At 40.4% G+C, this 24,734-nt stretch overlaps 1 protein-coding gene across 1 annotated transcript; it reads right to left on the reverse strand.

Annotated features, from left to right (window-relative positions):
• Positions 1–17,235: 17,235 nt before the first annotated feature.
• Positions 17,236–18,030, reverse strand: LOC103909885 (paraneoplastic antigen Ma1 homolog). The gene has a single exon (XM_009298202.1). It carries the CDS (start codon positions 18,028–18,030, stop codon positions 17,236–17,238), a length of 795 nt encoding a protein of 264 aa, XP_009296477.1.
• Between the last annotated feature and the right edge of the window lie 6,704 nt (positions 18,031–24,734).

Here is a 24,734-nt window from a genome sequence, read left to right on the forward strand (position 1 = left end):
AGCGCACATTGCAATCTTTGGTCTCGCAGAATCCATCCTCTTGGAGCCAACAACTTTCGTGGGTGGAGTACGCACATAATACCTTACCAGTGTCTGCCACGGGCCTTTCTCCATTTCAGTGTAGTCTAGGTTACCAGCCACCAGTTTTTCCTAGTCTGGAATCCGAAGTTGCGGTTCCCTCCGTTCACGCCTTTGTCCAGAGGTGCCGCCGCACTTGGAATAGGGCCAGAAAGACCCTCCTCCAAGTGGGGAGGCGCACCAAGGCTAAAGCCGATCGCCACCGGTCTAAGCCTCCCGTTTACGTTGTCGGTCAAAAAGTATGGCTTTCTACTAAAAACATTCCGCTCCGCACCGTCTGTTATAAGTTACCTCCTAAATTTATCGGCCCTTTTATTGTCACTAAAATCATTAATCCTGTGGCAATCCGCCTCAGATTACCTCCAGCATACAGGAGAATTCATCCCGTGTTCCATGTATCCAAAGTAAAGCCCGTTTTTCATACGGCAATTAATCCGCACACACCAGTAACCCCCCCTCCCCGCCGCGTCTAGTAGATGGGGAGACTGCTTATTCGGTTAAGCGCATTCTGGACTCTAGACGGAGGGGACGAGGATTTCAGTACTTTCTGGACTGGGAAGGTTACGGTCCGGTGGAGAGAAGTTGGGTTCCGGCCGGGGACATATTGGACCACTCTCTTTTCGATGATTACAATCGCCAGGTAGGCTCGTCTGGGGACGCCAGGAGGCGTCCGTAGGGAAGAGGGTAATGTCTCGGTTGTGGATCTATCTGCTCTTTATTTGAAGTGTCTGCGTTGTGTGACAGTTCATTATTATGGTATGTGTTTCTAAGTATGTATGCTTCTCTCTCTGTGTTTGTGTGGAACTCGCCTGCCTGTCAGTGAGTGTTTGTTTTCGTGTCACCAGCTGAGCGGTCACATGATCATTGTTACCGGAACTATTGCGTGTCACCGCTCGGCTGTTAATCAGTGCGCTACAAGTGTAGCACATTATTGTGCTTATAAATATTCAGCGTTCCTGTCTCACTTTGTCAGTTCTTGTCAGGATCCTCTCGCTGATTCTCGCTGGTGGTGAATGGCTCGGTTGCTTCCTCGTTGCACTCTCTGATGCTTCCGGTTCCTTCGATGATGACTGTTTGATTCACTCTGTTGACGAGTGTCATGAACTTTCTATCGGCGCTGCCGACCCAGATCGCTACTGTTTATTCCTGCTAATAGACTGTGTACTTCCAGCCACTCACCATTTTCTCTGTCTATTTTTCTGTGATCTTCATTAAAACACTTTCACTTGCAATTGGGTTCCACGTCCTGATTATTGAGCGTCACAGTCACAGGTTTATGTCATGTCAGCAACTGTTTTGAAACCAAAGTTCTCTCTCCATAGATGCAACTTATGCAAAAGGACTAAGTGTTTACATATATTTTCAGGATAGGATAATAACTTGATAATATGTTACTCACTCTAGCTACCGACACATTTAGCTTCATACAAGTATTTAACATGTATAATCAGTGCTTTACATATTCAGTTATTCTACACAATCATTCTTCAGCATAGCCTTCTCCTAGTGTTGCTCCTGTGCAGAAATACTCATCTTACACAGACACATCACTGTATTTTTAACACACGCTGGCATGTTTGCTGCAAACACTCCATGGTTTCAGGCCTCCTTCATATGTGGAAATAAATCAGATATAGATTGGATATGTGACAATGCGACTGTCATGTAAACAGGCAGATTGAGTTTATTGAGGCATTCCGTTCCTTACATCATTAAACTTGCGACAATGTGCTGCTTCTCCGCGGTTTAATGACATAGAAGGAAGCGGTAAACAACATCAGAGGAAACACAGAGGAGGAAAGTGGTCTGTCGCCACATTTTGCTCCCACCAGACCTGGGATCTCTCTCGTACCCACAAATTCCTCTGAAGGGTGGAGGAAAAAGCATTTAAAGCATTTAATCATTAAAGCATTTAAACCCTAAGAGCAAGCTGCAATGATGGCCCTTTCCCACCTCTGCCTCAAAATCATTTTAACGTGTTGTAACTTTTGCTTTTGCTACACATAGAACAACTTTATTCTCTCCAACACCAGTACGCACACAGGCAAAGGCTACATCTTCCAACCACACACACACGTTTGTTTTTGTGAAAAATGGGGACATTACATAGGTTTCCATTCATTTTATACTTTCCAAACCGTATATTGTATTGCCCTTACCCCACCCCACCTCTAAACCCAACCATCACAGGAGACTGTGTGCAGCTTTACTCTCTGATTAAACTCATTCTGTAGGATTTGTAAGCATTTTGAGAAATGAAGATGTCACTAATGTCCTCATATTTCACATTCCAGTTTAGGGCGGCTTAGAAGGGACACCTTAACAATGTCTCTCGCTCTGCCATCTAGTCTGCTCATTATGAGATCACAAACTTCTGATTGTGTTTTACACACAATTCTGGTTAAATAGCAACTCATCATATCCTCCCACTCATGGATGGTAAACGAATCCCTTTTATAGCCCCTGAAGAATGGTGGAGGTGCAGTGTCTTTCTGAACTATCGCTTTCAGAGTGGAAGCATCAATACACTGAATGGGTTGTTCTGACTCAAGACGATTAGGCTGCGCTGGGCTGCTGCACAAGATTCTGGATGAAATACTTCCTATTTTCCTCCTATTTTCCTTCCTATTCTTACACCTATTTTCTGAGCCAGATATAAAAGCTTTAGCTATAGTTCTACACTAGTATGGGTAACTGCAGCCTGGAGAAATGGGCGTGGCACAAGGTAGGGGCGTGGCAAAAGGCTTTTTATTGGTCAGGTTTTTTTTTCGGTCAAATGTTTTGGCCAATCAGCAATCACCAAACGCTTGCACAATAGCGTGGGTAAAGACGTGGGGCCTGTTTCAGTAAGGAGGTTTAAACAACTCAGAGTTTAAACTTGAACTCTGAGTTGATTTACCGAGAGATAAAAAACTCTGAGTTTTCGGTTTCAGAACAGCTGATCTGAGCTGGGTCAATCAACTTTGAGTAGACCAACTCAGAGTTAAGCGCAAGCACCGTGACTATAAAAAGGCATTATCAATGGAGCGCAGACATTACGAGTGACTATGGCAACATCTTAAAAAAAGAGATCAGCATTTCTTTCTCCGGCTGAATTTGATCTGCTCATGCAAAGTAATAGCAAATATGAGCGTATATATTTAATAAGAAGCAGCCATCAGTGAAACAGAGACAGCGTGGGAAAACAGCTGCTCAAGTTAATGCGTAATTTTTAATTTTAAGTATTTAAACATTTAAGTATAATAAAATAAGTAAAGTAATGTGTGACGTTTATACTTTTTTTCTAAACTTTTATACACTTTTATCAGTTTTAATAGATTTAACAGTGCACTTGTTGTGTGTCTGCCTTTTTATTGATCAAGTGATAGAGGTTGATATAACATTAAGAAGGTAAGCAGTAATGAAATTATTTTTAGACAGAATAATAATCCCATTAATCTAGTAACAGTACATGTCGAAGTTTAAGCTAATTATTTATGATGAAAAAAAGGACAAGCCTCGTGCGTGACTTTGTTCTGTGTGTGACAAATATGTAGGCAATAGCTGTGTTTCCATCAAAATTACATAAATTTGTGCAACACTGGAATAAAATAAAGCAGCGTTTTTATCCAAAGAGTCGAAGAGAACACAATCGTCACTTCCTGATTAACTTGCGCCAAATATCAACTGTAAAAACAGAATTACTGCGGTAGAAGAAGCTGCGTCAATGATTTTTTATTTAATTAATGTACTTGCGCCTCAGAAGACAATTGACACACAATGAACACGTGGGGGCGTTTGAAGCCAGACGCGCAGATCTTGACACGCTCCAGACGCTCGGAGGTAATTAATAATATACACTAATACTGAAACAGTAAAGGCCTTTTAGAATGACTAAAATAACATTAAAGATGTTCTGCAGTTTGCTCAGTCTGCTGGTTTGTCCTTTCAGACACATTTTCATCATCATCTCTAACAAACCATTTTTTAATGTACATACTGTAATTTGTTAAGTGCACTTCGTAGTTTATGTGCATCTTATCAAATAAAAGTTTACCTACTCAGTTATGCACATGTTATATTATGCGTATTTTCAAAAGTTATGTGAATCATGACGTTTCCATCAATCTTTTTTATGCACATCTCCAAAATGAGCTCTAAAATAGGTGTGTGGAAATGTAAGACTAATGCGAGAAATACCGCTTCATCTTTAAAAAGGGGAGGAGACCGACAGAAACTCAGAGTTTAGAGAATAAAACCTGCTCCGGACCAGGTTAGATTCACAGAGTAAGTTACCACAGTAACTGACTCTGAGTCAAAGTTACCCTTCTTTCAGAAACAGGCTTGACTTACCCTGATTTCTCGAGTTTAACAAACCTGCCATTTTGAAACGGAAAACCCAGAGTTTCTCTCATTTCAGGATTAAACTACTCTGAGTTTTAACTTAACCTGCTTTCTGAAACAGGCCCGTGATGTTGACTGCTGTAAACAGACGTGTATTAAGATTTACGATTTAAACAGGTTGGTAATATGTTTAGGTGTCTGTTTTGTGTGAATATTTTGAGAGCCTTACACATGATACACACTCATCTGCAAAGTCACAAACCTCGCATAGTTAATCACGAACGTAAGTACTAGTTATTTTGCGCTATGCATTTTAATATAATTTGTTTGGGTCATATGTGATGACGTGAACAGCAATCTCTCATAGAAATCTGACACATGCCAATGTGTACGTGCAAATTAGCCTTATATATAACATTCATGTTTATTTTACATCTAACACTTGTCATTTATGAATATGCATTTAGAAATATAACAAATATGTTTACTTAGAGAAAAAAAGTCCACTAAAATCATAGTATAAAATATAGGCTAGCTAGGAACATGCATGTACATATTTATAATTCCAATGGTTGAAAACATAAGTGGACTTTTTTGCAACATTTCACAATATTTGTTGCATATATAATTTTATGCAAGTAAAATTCAAATATGAATTTGTATGTCAAGTAATTTCATATTTTACATCTATGCATAAGGGATGTTACTTTTTTGTTACATTTGAAACTTCTTATTTTAAACATGCTTTTATTTAAATGATTTTAATACATGACTTTTTTATGATGATTCTTGCAGATTTATAATTTATATTTTATATTTGTTTACATGTTTATATACATTTTATAACATTACCCAGGACATTCCAATGTAGTGTTTCTCCAATAACTGTAAAGTCTTTGCTCATGGTAAGTTTTACAATGTACAATGACAACTGCATAATTTTAGAACTAAACATCTTTTACTTTTAGCCTTGTACATTGCTCCTGAGGTTGGGTTTGACTATTCTGAGGTGAGTCTTTGCTTAACACTTTGTTAGCCAGTATAAAAGAAGAATTTTTTTATCTTTTTAGTAATTGTCTTTTTATTTAAAACAGGCTAAATGACTTGCATAAGGAGATTGTGGTGTGGGTTCTGGCTTGAAGACTCAGGGTAAATAAAAAATCTTTTCATACAATTAAAGTGATGTCAGTTAGCACTTTGCAATTAATTTTTGTCTTCCCTCAAGTTCTCCTTAAGAACGAAAAAGACCCAGAAATGTATAGAGCTTATCTTGGGCATCTGTACTCTCAGTTCAATGCAAATATAGCAAGTTAACAAGTTGGTTATTTATATATATATATATATATATATATATATATATATATATATATATATATATATATATATATATATATATATATATATACACACACACACACTGGCCACTTTATTAAGTACACCTTACTACAGAGGTGTCAAGGTCATTTCTTGCAGGACCGCAGCTCTGCACAGTTTTGCTCCAACCCTAATCTAACACATCTGATCCAAATAATCAAGGTGATCAAGACTTTTTTGAATGCCTCAATTATTTAGATTAGATTTGTTTGATTACAGTTGGAGCAAAACTGTGCAGAGCTGCGGTACTCCAAGTATTGACTTTGACACCTAACGAACGGAGTTGGACCCCATTTGCCTTCAGAACTGCCATAATTCTTCGTGGCATAGATTCAACAAGGTACTGGAAAATTTCTTAGAGATTTTGGTCTATATATACATGATAGCATTACGCAAGTTTCTGCAGAATCTCCTGTTCCACCACATCCCAAAGGTGCTCTATTGGATTGAGATCTGACTATATCATATCTGATCAAATCACCCCAATTTATCCTCCTTACATGGGCTGCCTGTTAAGTTTCGTATTGAATTTAAAATATTACTTCTCACCTATAAAGCTCTAAATAATCTAGCTCCTGTTTATCTAACCAACCTTCTGTCTCGCTACAATCCAGCTCGCTATTTAAGATCTCAAAACTCCGGGCTTCTGGTAGTACCTAGAATAGAAAAGTCGAGTAAAGGAGGTAGAGCCTTCTCCTTTATGGCTCCTAAACTCTGGAATAGCCTTCCTGATAATGTCCGAGGCTCTGACACACTCTCTCAGTTCAAAACTAGATTAAAGACCTATCTGTTTAGTAAAGCATACACTCAGTGCATCACTTAGCGGGTTTCCACACAAGTTTCTACATCTTGTTTATATACACTATGATCAGCAGCTACGCTAATTATTCTCTTCTCCATTTCCACCTGGGGATACTCATCCCGAGGTCCTCAGATTATGCAGAGTCCCTGATTGGACCCAAGACCAGCGACGAGATGATCCCAAGGTGTCCATATACAGGACCTGGCCGTATCCTGAGCTGCTGCTGCGCTGTTGGTCATAGGGGAGTGGAGAGTACGAGACTGATTCCAGTGACGCTCCAGGGACAGACGAGTCTTCGCTGAGGCCAGCTTCCAGCCCACTGCTGAGACTGCAGCTTTGCACAAGACTTTTGGCCAGCGGAGAAATTAAAATGGTCATGCCGAACTGAGTCTGGTTCTCTCAAGGTTTTCTTTCTTCACCCTCCTATCTGTAAAGTTTTTTCCCCTCTCCGCTGTCATCACTGGCTTGCATGGTTCAGGATCTGAAAAGCTACTCATCAATGAATTTGCTCTTCAGTGTTTGAACTCTCAGTAATGATTTCAAACCACACTGAACTTAGCTAAACTGAACTGAACTTAAACACTAAAAACTGAACTACCCTGATCCAGTTACCATGACCATTTATGTGAAGCTGCTTTGACACAATCTACATTGTAAAAGCGCTGTACAAATAAAGCTGATTTGAATATATATATATATATATATATATATATATATATATATATATATATATATATATATATATATATATATATATATATATAACTGTATGTGACCATTATGATATTTAAAATGTCTCAAACACTGCTTTTCAATTTACAACTACCAATGTAGCAGAAATCACTTTTTAAACTAAATTTTCCACTAGATGGCAGCACAATACCATTTATTGTGGATTGCTGCAATTGTAGGCTTGTTTTTTGTTCTTAGAGTTTAAAGAAAATGAAATTGCTGTGCAATCAAATTTACTACTTATTTAATCAAACTTACAACCTAATTAATATACACATTATACTTTCCCAGTTATGGAATTACATTCCATCATAGTTGTGCTTTAGTGTCATCCTAAATGATGGGACTTAAATAGCACAAGTGTCATAAAGGCTCTTAAATGCTTAAAACCTGACAATCAGCTTGTGTTTGTAATTATCAAATATATGTGTATGTGTATATACATACACATTTCATTTTATATTTAAAAAATATGTATACATGCATTTTCCTTCAGCTATGGATCCAAGAGGAGGTCTTAGTGATGTATGTTTAAATTTATTTTATTTTTTCAATTTATTTTATAGTTTTTTTTTTTTTTTTCATTTTTACATTCGTCATTTATTATTTTGTGTGTGTGTGTGTGTGTGTGTGTGTGTGTGTTTCGTCTTTAATTCAGCTACCATCAAACCTGTTCTGAAAGGTTCTTTTAGATGTTTATGATGAAGGGGATGGAGCATTCCTCACACTGTTACTTGGTCAAATATATAGTAGAGTTCAAGCTCTCCAGATGTGAATCCTGTGGTTGGCTCTACAAAAACACCATTGGATACTGTGGCAATGGGAGGAAAAGGGATGTACAGAGCATTCAGACAAGAGTTTAATGGCTTCTGCTCTATGCACTGCTACTACACGATGAATGGATGGATTTGTACTTAATGGATTGTCGTGAACTGACGGATGTATGAATTTTTAGTCAGTGGAAGGCATGTTTTTTAAGAGATTGTTTTATTTGTTTTTTGATAATTAAACTGAAATGTTTAATGAACTTGTGTCTGTGTTCTAATTAAACTGATTAATATCACTTAACATAAGTTTATTAATGAGTTAACTTTGTTATAAATCTGTGATATTTGAACAATATATATTTACCCGACATAAAATGTATTTTTTTTTTATCTTTTTAATTTAAATTATTTTAGGCAATAATATCAGTGCCACAGTTGGGAAACAACTAATTCACAATTTAAAATAGTATTAAATAAAATGCTTTTTTAAGTAGTGCATTTATAATAGCCAGTAAAAAGAACCAAAACATATCATTTGACTAATGATATTTAAGCATTTGTATCCTAAAGAATGCTAATTTACCAATTATTTTAATGAAACTTGTGATTACATTTAATTCATTCTTTATTCTTAACACCAGCAGCATAAAGTAGAATGATCCACCCTTAAGCTAAACAAGCAGCTTAAGTAATATGTTATTCTAATTGGCCAACGCATTTGACCGGAAATAAAACCTTTGAACAATGAAAAACCTTTTGCCACGCCCCTACCGGAAAAAAACTTTCGACCAATGAAAAACCTTTTGCCACTGTTTCGGTCAGTGTCTTTTTGTGTTCTTCTTTTTTTTATTAACCCTCCTTTGTTTTTCTTGGTTTTTGATACGAGTTCCAGCTCTCCGTTGGTGGACGCACCTTTTTCCCATGTCGGAATTAATTGGAGAGGGGATAAAGATGCCAACGAGGAGGCGAAAGGGAGACACAACTTTAGTGGACCAGCTAGCATTTGATTTTGTGATTTTTTTCTTGTCTTTTTTTTTTGTTTCTTTCTGGGGATTTATTATTTCATTCATTTGTTGTGGGGTAAGCATTTGTTATTGTTATTATTGGGTTTTCTGGTAAAATAAATTCATTTAAAAACGATTATTATGTTTACTAAGTTTCTCTTTTTATGTTGCTTTCTCTCTGTTTAAAACAAGCTATTATTTTTGAGAGAGGTTGTAACACCATGCCCCTACCTTTTACCACGCCCATTTCTCCAGGCTGCAGTTACCCCCTACTCGTTCTACCAGGAAGACTTAGATGTCACGTCATTCATAATAATGATCTCGTCAGCCTATAACAACCGAGCAAGCTATGTATATAAGCTCATCTAAACAATCTGTTTCGCTGTATTCAGGTGATGTTGCAAAAGTTTCGGTCACGGTACGAAAGTTTGGACTGCCAACATTGTTTATATCTCACAAGTTTGTTCATTTCTCTGTCCGTGTTCACGTAACAGCTCAAAGTTGAAGGTTAAACAGCTTAGTCATATCACTACATTTTTGCTATTGATTGATTTCGCCATTACACTTTCATTACTCGCCAATCGTACGTTTAAATGCCCTTGCATACGGTTAACGTTACTAGCTTTTAGCACTTCTAACGTTAGCTCCTACTCAAAAAAAAAAATGTACTTTTTGTAATTATGAATTTAACAATGCTGAAATCGAACAGTATTAAAATGCAAACTTCTACGTTGCCTTTTAAACAACCTAGAGCTGGTTACAAGAATGATCATGGGATTTCACCAAAAACAGCCCGATTATATACTGTCAATCTTGTTCATTGGGATTTCACGCCATCTTCATCAGCCATTCCATCTCGATGATCTTATACTCTGTGTTTATTACCTTAAATCATTACGTGTATACATAGTCTGCATGAGGTAAGTCTAACTCTTGTTTTATTAACGTTATATGAAGTTACTGAATCATGATATGCAAGTTAATGTCTGAAAGAGCACATATCTAACTTTATGGCCTTTAATCATTTCGTTATAAATGTTTTCTAGCTGGAATCCACATTATATAGTTATTATATATGTAGCGCCACCTAGGTGTATTAAGTTTAAGATAGCGCTCCAGGTTCAATACACTAAACGCCTACAAATATGTTGAAGTAGGCCCCTCTGATATATTTCAATGACGTAATGTAAATAAGTCAGATGAGAATACAAATATTTGCTGTGTTTTAATAAATTACTAGAAATAAACTCTTTGAATAATAAAACTCTTAGATAAATCAGAAAATATAAATAATTTAATTAGAATAAAAATGTAAATATTGGGAAAAACCCCAGATGTAAAACAAAATACAAAATATAGAATTTATGCACAGCTAAAAGACAGTAAAATGACCCAAAGTCAAACCCAGCAATTTACAGTACAATGAAGAATATTAATTAAACCAATATAGAAAAATACCACCTTTCTACACTCTAACAATTAAACTTATAAATCAACAAGTGACTAAGAGTGACTGAATATGTTTCTCTTTGAAAGTGGCTACAATTGTGTCACTAAATTACACACTGAATTAAACCTATATAAACTATTAGTATAAATCTATACTGTAAAACACGCAGCAGTATTTTATGCTCACTGCATCTCCATAAACAACTCAAAACTCTGTGGGCCCACACACTCACACATTCATACACCCCCCGTTGCAGGCCTGTATCGCTGCTAGTGTACGTTGTGGCCGGGAAAATGAAAATGGCCTCTTCACTCTCCTGAGCACAAATAAAATTAAACAAGATACCTCAGATGAAGATGACCTTGATCCAGATGACAGCAAACCAGATGCCAGCGATCCTGATGACAGCGATCCAGTTGACAGCGCTCCAGATGCCAGCGATCCAGTTGACAGCGATCCAGATGACAGCGATCCAGTTGACAGCGATCCAGATGACAGCAATCCAAATGACAGCGATCCAGATGACAGCAATATGTGACAGTTCTCCAAACTGACAACACTTGTGAACAACGGGCCAACGAGCCGCGATCGATCGGCGAACTTCTGCCGCGGGTCTTTCAAATCCTCACTTTCACTTTTCCTCCCCAGCTGATGAGAGGCAAATCTCACGTAGTATTCAGGTTATTTGTGGTGCTATTTGCTCCTCTTTGACTCTTTCATCCTTGTTTCATACTAATCTAACAGTCTCTTTTTTCTCCTCCTTATTTTCAGTTTAACCGTCTCTCTCTCAGTTCAGCTTTAGTCCTCCGTAACTGTCAGTTGACAATCTAGGCATTTAAAAAATGCTCACTCACTCTGAACTGACTAATAACTGACACTGGAAACTTATATGATGAAAACACACCGCGAACTTAAAACAAACACAAAACAAACTCAAAGTAATCAAAAACATGTTGTTCACACGCAATATCTATTACTATCTCTTGTTTTTATTCTCCGTGAATGTTACGCAATCATAACAGCCGCGACGCGAGTCTCCCCTTCAGTTTCCAAAACTGCCGGCTGTGTCTCCTCTCTCCCTTCTCTCTTCCCAACAGCCAATCACATTTCACACTCCACACCAGAGGGCGGGACTACACGCATATAAACCAATCATGTAGGAACACCTACCAAACTTGTTAACCCCATGTATTTCAGTGAAGGTTGATCAAACTTGCTATCTTATCATATTCTCAGAGATAGACGCTCATATATTACACATCAACATTAGGATGTATATTCACAAATGAATGCAAAACACATTTTAGATTTAATTCTGTTCTAGAACCAATATGAATAAATAAATAAATAAATAAATAGATAGACAATAAATAAATAAATAACCTTAAGATTACTTTAAAACTTAACTTGTAGAACTTCATTCTACTGGGTTACATGCTCCCCCTTCTAAACATCTCATGTCCTCATGAGATTACCTCATTAAACTTCAATAGTGATCTCAGGCTCAGCACAATTGCTTACTTGAACACAATGAGTACATCGTGCCATAGGGTGGCACCACACTGTATTACAAAACTTTGGTGAACTATCCCCACCTTGTACTTTTACAACCATTCCTCTGTGAACTAAGGTTAAAGACTTGTTAGTGGGTCTCCCCAGACAATCATAGCTCAATCGGTCTATAGGTCTTGTGTTTCTCTTAGGTCGCACATGAACATGCTCTACTACCTCTCTAGTAGTATTGGCTGTTCCAGGATCTCCCCCTTCTAGAGCAGGATCTTCAAGCTCCTCAGGAGTCTGCTCCAATACTGCTTCGTGGCCCTGGTCAGTGACTGATGTGTCATCCATCTCTGCAGCCGGTGTTTCCAATTCATCCTTATTGTAAACTGCTCCCTCATTTATTGAAGATTCCTCCTGTGTTACATACTTTTGAGTTTCATCGACCCTATTCGGGTAGTAATACCACAAGTCATCCTTTTCACTGTCTGAGTCATTTCTTAATCCACTTCCTGTCATGTTCTGATTTATTTCCTTTAATCCTCTTCCATATTTTCTCCCCACAGATTCTGTCCTGATCTCTGTTGGAGCAGCTGTATTTTGAATTTTTCCTGAATCAGACAATCTCACATCATCCCCAACAGGTAAGAGATGGTCTCTGTGAAGAGTCCTCACACTTCCCATTCCAGATTCAGGTTTTAAACGATATACAGGTAAGTTATTCAGCTTTTCAACTATCAGGTAAGGAACAGAATTCCACTTGTCACCAAGTTTGTTCTTTCCAGTCATACCCAGATTTCTTGTCAGCACACGATCTCCTACAGCCAGTGTCTGATGTTTTATGTGCTTGTCATACAATCGTTTGTTTCTCTTTTGACTTTTCTGTGCAGTTTCAGTTGCCAACTGATATGCTTGTTGTAACTCTGACTTCATTCTTTCTACATATTGTCGATGGCTACCAGCTCCTTTTCCATCAGGTGAAGTTCCAAAACACACATCCACTGGCAGACGAGCCTCTCTTCCAAATAGAAGATAGTACGGGGAATATCCAGTTGCATCATTCTTAGTACAGTTGTAAGCGTGCACTAATCGGTTGATGTGCTGACTCCATCTGTGTTTCTCCGTAGGATTCAGAGTACCGAGCATGGACAGCAGTGTTCGGTTGAATCTTTCTGGCTGAGGATCTCCTTGTGGATGATAGGGTGACGTTCTGGATTTTCTTATACCAAGCATGTTAAGCATTTCTTTTATGAGACCACTCTCAAAGTCTCTTCCCTGATCTGAGTGGATTCGGGTGGGTAAGCCATAGTGAACAAAAAATTTGTCGCACAGTACTTTGGCCACAGTTAGTGCTTTCTGATCTTTGGTTACAAATGCTTGTGCGTAGCGAGTGAAGTGGTCGGTTACAACCAGAACATTGCTTAGACCTCTGGAGTCAGGCTCAATAGATAAAAAGTCAATACATACTAAGTCAAATGGCCCATTGCTGGTGAGGTGGTACAGTGGGGCAGCCTTCTTAGGTACTGTTTTTCTTGTTACACATCGCCCACAATTCTTAACATACTGCTCCACATAGCTAGACATTCGGGGCCAATAGAATCGATCTCTCAGTAGTTCAGTTGTTCTCTCTACCCCCAAATGACCAGAGTCATCATGCAAGGAGCGCAGTACATGGGACCAATACCTTGAGGGTAAGACAAGCTGTATATTTTCCTTTCTGCAGGAACTGTTGGTGACTCTGTACAGAAGTTTATTCTCAATTTTCAACTTGGGTCCCTGCCGCCGTAACAGAGCAATTGAATCATCTGAACTCCTAGTATCAGTAAGTATTTGTCCAGACTCCAATTCTCGCTTCACTATACCAATTACAGGATCTTCATCTTGAGCCTTACTTAACTCCTCATGGCTCAACTGTTCCATAGGACTGAAACTCAATGAAGTGGGACAAGCAAATGCTTCTGGGATACTGTGAGAAGAGACACATAGATGATCCACTAGCCTGGAGGATGACTCATCACTTTCATTAATTCTTGCCAGCTGGCAAATAGCTTTTACTCCTGACTTTGAAATTTCCTTCCATTCTGTTGAGATAGCTGATTCAAAGGGGTAGCGTGACAATACATCAGCATCCGTGTTGTGACTCCCAGGCTTGTATTGTAAGCTAAAGTTGTATGTGGCTAAAGCAGCTAACCATCGGTGACCTGTTGCACTCAACTTGGCGCTGGACAGCACATAGGTAAGTGGATTGTTGTCTGTTTTCACCACAAACTGAGCACCATAAAGATAATCATGGAACTTGTCCACAACTGCCCATTTAAGCGCCAAGAACTCAAGCTGATGAATGGGGTAACGCTGCTCAGATGCACTAAGCTTTCGGCTTGCATAGGCTACTGGCCTAAGTCCACCAGGATGCTCCTGATTCAAAACAGCTCCCAGACCATTAAGGCTAGCATCCACATGAAGAACATAGGATTTGTTAGGGTCGGCGAAAGCAAGTACTGGGGCATGTGTGAGACAATAAATGATCTTGTGAAATGCTGCTGTACAGTTATCATCCCAACGCTCCCCAAAAGGCTCAGACGTTTTGTGATATTTTCTGACATCTGCGGTCTTTTTGTTTTGGCCAGATGTTGGTGGGTACCCTTTAGTGAGTTCTGTTAATGGCCTTACAATGGCTGAGTAGTCTTTTATGAATCGTCGGTAAAATCCACAGAAACCAAGAAAGGATCTCAGTGATTTCAGATCAGTGGGGATTTTCCAGCGGGTTACCGCCTCAACTTTAGCTGGGTCTGGTGATACTCCAGCAGCTGACACAATGTGCCCCACATAACGTACTTGGGACTGACAAAACTGGCATTTATCAATTGAAACTTTGAGGCCACACTCTCTGAGTCGATCTAAAACTTTTAATAGTCTCTCTTCATGTTCTTCAAGAGTGCGCCCAAACACAATGATATCATCCAGATAGACTATTACTTGAAGGAGATGCATGTCACCAACAGCTTTTTCCATTAGCCGTTGAAATGTGGCTGGAGCTCCAGTAATCCCTTGAGGCATACGTTCAAACTGGAAAAATCCTAAAGGACAGATAAATGCTGTCTTTTCTTTGTCCTCCTCAGCCATAGCTATTTGATAATATCCACTGCGAAGATCTAGCACAGAAAACCACTTACTGCCAGCCAAAGAGTCCAGAGCATCATCAATCCTGGGAGTAGTGTACTGATTGGGGATGGTGCGAGCATTTAGAGTTCTGTAGTCAATGCACATCCTAACTGCTCCACTCTTTTTCCTTGCAATTACAATGGGCGATGCATACTGGCTTCTTGATTCTGTAATTATTCCAGCCTCTAAAAGTTCTTTGATATGGCGTCGCACATCCTCGATGTCTGCAGGAGCGATGCGTCTGGAGCGCTCTCTGAAAGGTTTGGTGTCTGTCAGTCTAATGTTATGTTCAACTCCTTGGGCTAATCCCACATCCCACTCATTGGTAAAAAAGACATCACTTCTGACTGCCAACTTCTGACGGAGTCGCATTTCCCATAACTCAGGAATGGATGACTCTTCAAATTTAAACAGGCTTGGGTCAATTACTTGAGAGCTTTTTTCCCCAGAACCAACAGTAAGTGTGTCAGTAAGGTACACATTGGCCATTATTGTACCCGATGGAATTGAAATGTCCTTTGAGGTTTCGTTATGGACTAACACTTGCACACTGTTATCTTGAATGGTGGAAAAGGGAAGCACAAATGGAGTTATGAATGTACCAGCTGGAAGATTGTCCTCTTCAGGTGAGTCTACCACAAAAATTTCTTTTCTCAAGGGTTTTTCAGTCTCTATTTTACAGACAGCCAGTACTTCTCCTCTAGATGGAACTACACACTTTTCAGGTCCCATCCACCGTACTTTCCCCTCAGGCTGGTCGATTAAGGTATTTTTACATGTCTGCTGATTGAGATGGATTTCAGGAAGGTTAGTATGAATTCTTAAAGCTTGTGCAGTGCTGGATGATTTTACATCATGACTGAGAGTAGCAAGGCGCTGGAAGAAACTGGCGTTTGTTCCAATAATGACTGGTAACTGGGAGGGCCCTTGAGGTTCAGGACATACGAGAGCCAAGATGGACAGCGGCTCCTTTACTCCACTGACTGAGAACGGGAAAGTGACATCCACTACTATATATCCCTTATAAGGATAACTGGACGAACTGAGGCCCCATATGGATAATCCAGTCAAGGGGTGAATCGGTACATAATTTAAATTCTTAGAGTACCAACTCTCAAACACTATTGTCACTTGTGATCCACTGTCTAACAGGGCTTGACATAAATGTCCATTAATTGTCACTTCTACTGTTGATGCTGGTCCAACTAGGCCTTTTGGAATACTGCTGGCTTTGCTTATGTCTGTCTGACTCTTTTTAGAGAAACCAACTTGGTTCTGGGTTTTTCTGCTTTCATTAGCCTCGGACTTAAAACTCTTAGCTTGCCGCAAAGAACGAATTAGCTTCTGGATTACTTGGTCTGAATTTTGTGGGGCTTGACATTTTGTCGCAATATGACCGTCTTGTCCACATTTGTAACAGAAATAATCATCTTTTGTTCTGGTTGACTTTCGGCTAAATGATGATGAAGTGGACTGTGATGGTTTTGGCCGTTGTTCTGTAACCTCTAGTGAGCCCTGAGAAGGACTGACACTCATAACTGCCAACTGTTGTTGTAAGTACTGAACTTGTTTCTTTAACTCTTGAACTTCTACATCTTCTGTTTTTTCCATCTGGTTAGGTTTCTCTCTGGATTTAACCACCAAAGAAGAAGTAGAAACAGTTTTGGGCATGACTCCACATAATAGTGCACGCAGCTCTTGAATCTCTCCTTTGAGTTCTTGAATGACAGATGTGCTTGTGGTTTCATCACAATACTGTATGGATTTGGCTTTAGCTGACATTCTGTGGCGAGAAGCTTCACTCTCTTCTGCCTCACGTATTTCCTTCAGCAGACTCAGGAAAGAAGGTGGGCATGCTGTACGTTCTCGAAGCCTCAACTGTAGCAACATGAGATCAGAATTCACTGCCCCTCGAATGAGTTGTTCTACTCGCACTTTATCGGCCATTCTGAAAGACAGGCTATTTCTTTCCACTACTTTTTTTAGAGCTTTGTCAATTCTCCTCAGAAACTCTGATAATGCCTCCCCTGCATTTTGACGCATAAGTCAAAACTTAAAATACAGATCTTCACCAGACTCTGAAGATCCAAAGGAACTCTCTAATGCTTCCACATACTCTAAAGCATCTGCTTCTGGATTTGAGAAACGAACAGCTCTCACTATTTCCATTGCTGGTCCTTTAAGGCTTTCCATGATTCTGCGTCGTTTGTCTTTTTCAGTACAGTCACACTCAGTTATCATGAGCCTTGCTTGATCTATCCAGTTATCCATGTTTTCCTCTCCAATTGGGGTTGGAACAATGGCTGAAAATGTCCGAAGTCGTCGGTATGCATTTCCATCACTTGTTGGCTTTATGGTCTTTTCCAGTACTTCACCCATTGCACGTATAATTGATTCAGGAGAACTATCACCAGCACTGTGGGGTGTAATTAAAGCTTTTACGTCACTGAAAGTTTTCCCTTCCTCCATCAGGAACTTTGTCAGCTTTTCAGAGAATCCTTCAGCATCTGTATTAGAGGCACTTTCACTTGGTTGAATCACGATAACTGACCAGGGCTCACTCTTTTCCCCCCTTGTCACTTCAGGAGGAATACGGGTGGAGTCAGTGGCTTGTCGGCACTCACATAGAACCATCATAGACTGGGCAGTAGGTCCTTCTCTTGTGTCCCTCACTCGAACCCTTCCCAGAGCTTTGACAGTTTCCATTACATCTTCAATCTCTGCCACTTCTGTGTAAACAGGTACATTTAACAGGATTAAAGCATGAGTAGAATCAATACTGGCTGCTTCACACCATTTTGTTAACTCTGCTTGAAGACTGGGGTCCTTTCTCAAAGCCATAGCGACAGTTTATGAACTTTTGTATAGAAGACAGTAGGTGCTTGGATTCAGATAATTTAACTTGTCTCTTCTTTCTTTATGAACTTATCATTGATGTATCAGAGGGAGATCCCGGACGAGCCCCCACTTTATGTAGCGCCACCTAGGTGTATTAAGTTTAAGATAGCGCTCCAGGTTCAATACACTAAACGCCTACAAATATGTTGAAGTAGGCCCCTCTGATATATTTCAATGACGTAATGTAAATAAGTCAGATGAGAATACAAATATTTGCTGTGTTTTAATAAATTACTAGAAATAAACTCTTTGAATAATAAAACTCTTAGATAAATCAGAAAATATAAATAATTTAATTAGAATAAAAATGTAAATATTGGGAAAAACCCCAGATGTAAAACAAAATACAAAATATAGAATTTATGCACAGCTAAAAGACAGTAAAATGACCCAAAGTCAAACCCAGCAATTTACAGTACAATGAAGAATATTAATTAAACCAATATAGAAAAATACCACCTTTCTACACTCTAACAATTAAACTTTTAAATCAACAAGTGACTAAGAGTGACTGAATATGTTTCTCTTTGAAAGTGGCTACAATTGTGTCACAAAATTACACACTGAATTAAACCTATATAAACTATTAGTATAAATCTATACTGTAAAACACGCAGCAGTATTTTATGCTCACTGCATCTCCATAAACAACTCAAAACTCTGTGGGCCCACACACTCACACATTCATACACCCCCCGTTGCAGGACTGTATTGCTGCTAGTGTACGTTGTGGCCGGGAAAATGAAAATGGCCTCTTCACTCTCCTGAGCACAAATAAAATTAAACAAGATACCTCAGATGAAGATGACCTTGATCCAGATGACAGCAAACCAGATGCCAGCGATTCTGATGACAGCGATCCAGTTGACAGCGCTCCAGATGCCAGCGATCCAGTTGACAGCGATCCAGATGACAGCGATCCAGTTGACAGCGATCCAGATGACAGCAATCCAAATGACAGCGATCCAGATGACAGCAATATATGACAGTTCTCCAAACTGACAACACTTGTGAACAACGGGCCAACGAGCCGCGATCGATCGGCGAACTTCTGCCGCGGGTCTTTCAAATCCTCACTTTCACTTTTCCTCCCCAGCTGATGAGAGGCAAATCTCACGTAGTATTCAGGTTATTTGTGGTGCTATTTGCTCCTCTTTGACTCTTTCATCCTTGTTTCATACTAATCTAACAGTCTCTTTTTTCTCCTCCTTATTTTCAGTTTAACCGTCTCTCTCTCAGTTCAGCTTTAGTCCTCCGTAACTGTCAGTTGACAATCTAGGCATTTAAAAAATGCTCACTCACTCTGAACTGACTAATAACTGACACTGGAAACTTATATGATGAAAACACACCGCGAACTTAAAACAAACACAAAACAAACTCAAAGTAATCAAAAACATGTTGTTCACACGCAATATCTATTACTATCTCTTGTTTTTATTCTCCGTGAATGTTACGCAATCATAACAGCCGCGATGCGAGTCTCCCCTTCAGTTTCCAAAACTGCCGGCTGTGTCTCCTCTCTCCCTTCTCTCTTCCCAACAGCCAATCACATTTCACACTCCACACCAGAGGGCGGGACTACACGCATATAAACCAATCATGTAGGAACACCTACCAAACTTGTTAACCCCATGTATTTCAGTGAAGGTTGATCAAACTTGCTATCTTATCATATTCTCAGAGATAGACGCTCATATATTACACATCAACATTAGGATGTATATTCACAAATGAATGCAAAACACATTTTAGATTTAATTCTGTTCTAGAACCAATATGAATAAATAAATAAATAAATAAATAGATAGATAGACAATAAATAAATAAATAACCTTAAGATTACTTTAAAACTTAACTTGTAGAACTTCATTCTACTGGGTTACATATATACAAGTCTTTTGCTATACCATAAAGCTAGAGCTTTTCATCATAACCGATCATTACTATGGTGAGAAAGTAAAAAAATTCATTTTGAAAACGTAATGCATTTTTTTCTTCTGCTGTTTGGAACAACTAACACTCATTTGGGGGATGGTGGGTCTCTAGCAGGGGGGTCTTTGGAAAGACCGCTGGCAAATGCAATGGATGAGCTCACCGGGGGCATTGATTAGACCCAAGGGAGAGCTCACCAAGCCATGCCCGGGTAGAGACCACTCTCCCCGGCGTGTCCCGCGCCTGGAGGTGCTAGCGCGACCCTGGGTTTCGCTGACCTGCCGTGGAGGTTTCGGTAACGGCGAGAAAAAGGGCACTTAGTGCAATTTTTGATTTAGCGGTTGAAGGAACCAGAGCTCTAAGGGGGGGCCTGTTGCCCCAGGAGACGCGCTCGAACCCAGGCGAGCTAGGTGCGTGCTACTGCCCTGGTCTAGCCAAAGACCTGGTCCAGCCAAAGGCATCCAAAGCAGCCCCAGGAGACGCGCTCAAACCCGGGCGAGCCAGGCACGCGCAGTTTGGCCCCGCAGGGTCACCAGTGGCACGGCACAGTTCAACGCAAACGCATGGATGAGCTCACCGGGGGCGTTGATTAGACCCAAGGGAGAGCTTACCAAGCCATGCCCGGGTATAGACCACTCTCCACGGCGTGTTCCGCACCTGGAGGTGCTAGCGCGACCCTGGGTTTCGCTGACCTGGCGTTGAGGTTTCGGTAACGGCGAGAAAAAGGGCACTTAGTGCAATTTTTGATTTAGCGGTTGAAGGAACCAGGGCTCTAAGAGCAGGCCTGCTGCCCCCGAAGGCGCGAGCGAACACGGGCAAGGCCTCCCTGAGGCTAGAACTACGTGCTGCTAGTGCCCCATCCACGAGTCAAAGGCCGGTGGTGCCCCATTCACAAACCCAAAGACCGATTGGGGCAACAGCGGTACGTCTTGGCCAGCTGGGTCAAAAGCTGTCAAAATCCACAGCGGCGTCCGTCAAGGGTGTCCTTCATCTCCGCTCCTGTATGTGGCTTGCATAGAGCCACTGGCACAGATCTTGAGAAGGGACAAATGGATTTCGGGTTTTAAAGTACCGGGAACGGGTGGGTTAGATGTAACATGTCTTTTATATATGGATGACGTCACACTTTTAACTTCAGACCTGTCAACGGCCCGAAGAGCCATGGATTTGACCGACTGGTTCGGTCGGGCCTCGGGCGCAAAACTGAACAGAAACAAGTCCGAGGCCCAGCTCTTCGGGCCGTGGGACAACATCCAACCAGAGGGGCTTGACATGGTTTTTAGAAGGGATGATCATTTTAAATTTTTAGGGGTGAAATTTGATAAAGAGGGAGGAGGTCGGGAAAACTGGAATGATATTTTAGGGAAAGTTAGACAGCGTTTGGGTTTTTGGGTTTTAAGACAGTTGACCATATAGGGTAAAATTTTAATTTATAAAGCGGTGATTTTACCCTTAATGCTTCTTGTCTGTTCTGTTTTTAGCCCACCAAGGCACTTCCTGCTGGAGTTGGAGAGGGCGGTGTTTTACTTCATATGAAGGTCCAAATGAGAAAGAATGAGAAGGGAGGTCGTAAAGAAAAAAACAGAGAATGGCGGAAAAGGCCTCCCGGACCCCTACCTGTTTTTAGCCAGCCGCTTCACCGCCCTCCATTTTAGATACGTTACGACCCCATCCAGAGAAAACAAAACAGCAGCAATGGCGAGATTCTGGATGGGGTCATACCTATGGTCTTTAAAGGTTTTAACTCCAGACTTGAAAACTCCAGTTGCTTTTAACCTCACTAGAGAATATGATTTTATAAAGAAATTTTTTAAGGAAGTATGTTTTAGAGACTAACGATGTCACCATTTTAACTAACCACAAGGCTCTCATTTCTCTTGTGCAGGATCGAGAGACGGTGAGTCGGGTCCCGGGCCTCACATTATGTGAGGCCCAACAAGTGTGGAGGAACGCGGCACACCCAGCTCTCCAGAACGGACACAAGGACCTGTTGTGGATGGTGGCACATGAGATCCTCCCGGTCAGGGCGGTTATGCACTCCAGAGGCATGGCCAGAAACCCCGTCTGCCCACGGCCTGGGTGTGCAGGCCCAGAGACCGTGCGGCACCTGCTCTGGGAGTGCGGCGCTGTGCGGGACCTGTGGGCCAGGACCGGCCCCCTGTATCATCAGTACCTGCCGGCGGGGAGGGCCCAGATGGACTACCACATTGCCATCCATGGGGTGGGCCAGGGCGTGAAAGACATGACGAAACAGGATTTTACATCGCTCTGGCTCACCCTGACCGCCATTAAGGATGCCATCTGGGTCACAAGAAACCTGCTGGTGGGGAAGCAGGTCACGGTACCCCTTCAAGGGACAAAGAGAATGATAACAACCACGCTACAGGGGTACCGGACCTTGACAAAAGGCCAAGGGGGCCGGGGTCATACGGAGGAGGTCCCGGCCGCCACCGTACCTGGCCGCCCGTAGATGCACCCTCAGCACTCTGGCTACGGGAACAGCGGGCCAGCAGGTCAGAGGAGGGGGATCTCCGCTATGCCCCTGAAACACAGGGGCTGTGACCGTCCTGGAGAGTTGGTGTGAATGGACTTTTTTGGTATGACTCACCCTCGATCCTGGACAAAGAAATGATTTTATTTCTTTGGATTGCGTCTACTCTTTTACATCGTTTTTACTGGACCGGTTTTATCGCTTTTATCAACGCTGCGCCTGGACTCTCTCTCTTTTGACATAACACACGCACACACAAAAGACTTTTGCACAACATACACTTTTATTTTCTTCCAAAAAGCAAGATTTTTTAAGGGAAAAATTTATGTATATTGTCTGTGTTTTATTGTCTTTTAAAGTGTGCCAAAATGTTTTATCGTGCGTTTTTTTTGCTTTAGTTCTATTAAGTCCAGTGCTTAATTAAAATGGTGACTAGCCAACAAGTTTTAGGCCAGTTTTATTGTTTATGTTTTTATTTTTTATGCTTTATTTTTATTGAACAGCCTTGATTTTACTCCATTGTATGTTTTTGTTTTTAAAAACATGTCTTTTATACAAACATTATTGTATTTTAAGTTCGCACAAAACACCTACCCTTTTAATTTATCCTCTATTTTACTCCTATTTATTTACTCTGTAAGTTTTTAAGGGAAATAAGTGAACTATAAAAGAGCAAGATGTGTTTTTGAGATGAAAATTTTATGTAAAAAGCTGTCAATAAATTTTTTTCGAAAGAAAAAATCTGTTCTTATCAGTATTATATTTGATCTTGTCACGCAACTGGGACTGCGATCGCCTTCTGGAGGTTCACCCTGGTGGGCGCTTTTTGTAGTGCTTACCACGACCTGTGAGAGGTACATCGGCTGCGTTTATACAAAGTCTTTTAAGGTAAGGTCTCTTTTAATATTTATTCTGCTGGTTTTAAGTTTATTGGTGTTTTTAGAGAGCTGTCGGTACCTCCACCATGTCGGCCGCTCATGCCGGCATGCGGAGGCACCACAGCGTGCGTTTTAATTTCAAAGTTGTAAATGGAAAGCTACTGGAGTTGTTCAGATTGGAGGCCTGGCCGCCCGTAGATGCACCCTCACCACTCTGGCTACGGGAACAGCGGGCCAGCAGGCCAGAGGAGGGGGATCTCCGCTATGCCCTTGAAACACAGGGGCTGTGACCGTCCTGGAGAGTTGGTGTGAATCGACTTTTTTAGTATGACTCACCCTCGATCCTGTACAAAGAAATGATATTATTTTCTTATCGTTTTTATCGCTTTTCACGCAGTTTTTATCGGACTGGTTTTTATCACTTTTTTTATCAACATCTACGCCGGGGACTTTTTTTACATAACACACGCACACACAAAAAACTTTTGCACAACATACACTTTTATTTCCTCCACAAACCCTGATTTTAAAGTGTTTTTATTAAGTGCCAAATGTCTTTTAATGTGTATTGAAATGTTTTTTTAATGTGTGTTTTATGTTTCAATTCATTTTACTAAGTCCTGCGTTGTTAAAATGGTGACTAGACCGTGATTCTTTTTTAGACCCGTTTTAAGTTTTATTGAACAGCTTGTGTTTTTTAGTCTTTCATTTGTTTGCCTTTTTAAAAAACATGTCCTCTATACAAAAAACACTTGAAATTTTATGTTCATTTAAAGTACTTTTGCATGTATTTATTTATTTATTTATTTATATATTTATTCATTTTTTTATTTATTTACTGTTATGTACTCAAATGAAGCCAAGTGAAGAGATGTTTTTAAATATTATTGTGATGTAAGAAACAAATGGGAAACGCTGTCAATAAAATGTTTTTCAAAAGAAAAATAATCTGTTCTTATCAGTATTATATTTGATCTTGTCACGCGGCTGGGACTGCGATCGCCTCTTGGAGGTTCACCCTGGTGGGCGCTTTTTGTAGTGCTGACCACGACCTGTGAGAGGTACATCGGCTGCGTTCAATCGAAGTCTTTTAAGGTAAGGTCTCTTTTAATATTTATTCTGCTGGTTTTAAATTTATTGGTGTTTTTAGAGAGCTGTCGGTGCCTCCACCATGTCGGCTGCTCGTGCCGGCATGCGGAGGCACCACAGCGTGCGTTTTAATTTCAAAACTGTCAATGGAAAGCTCCTGGAGTTGTCCAGATTGGACTTCTCCAGGAAGCTTATCCAAAAAGCTTTAAATTTTAAACCAGAAGGCCTGAACTGTATTGTGGCTCTGCCCCTGA

The sequence above is a fragment of the Danio rerio genome, chromosome 2 (assembly GCF_049306965.1).
Source record: "Danio rerio strain Tuebingen ecotype United States chromosome 2, GRCz12tu, whole genome shotgun sequence".
Taxonomy (NCBI): Eukaryota; Metazoa; Chordata; class Actinopteri; order Cypriniformes; family Danionidae; genus Danio; species Danio rerio.

Coding starts and splice junctions, on each gene's coding strand:
- LOC103909885 (XM_009298202.1), bottom strand. CDS start 18,030: ATGGCTTTGAGAAAGGACCCCAGTCTTCAAGCAGAGTTAACAAAATGG.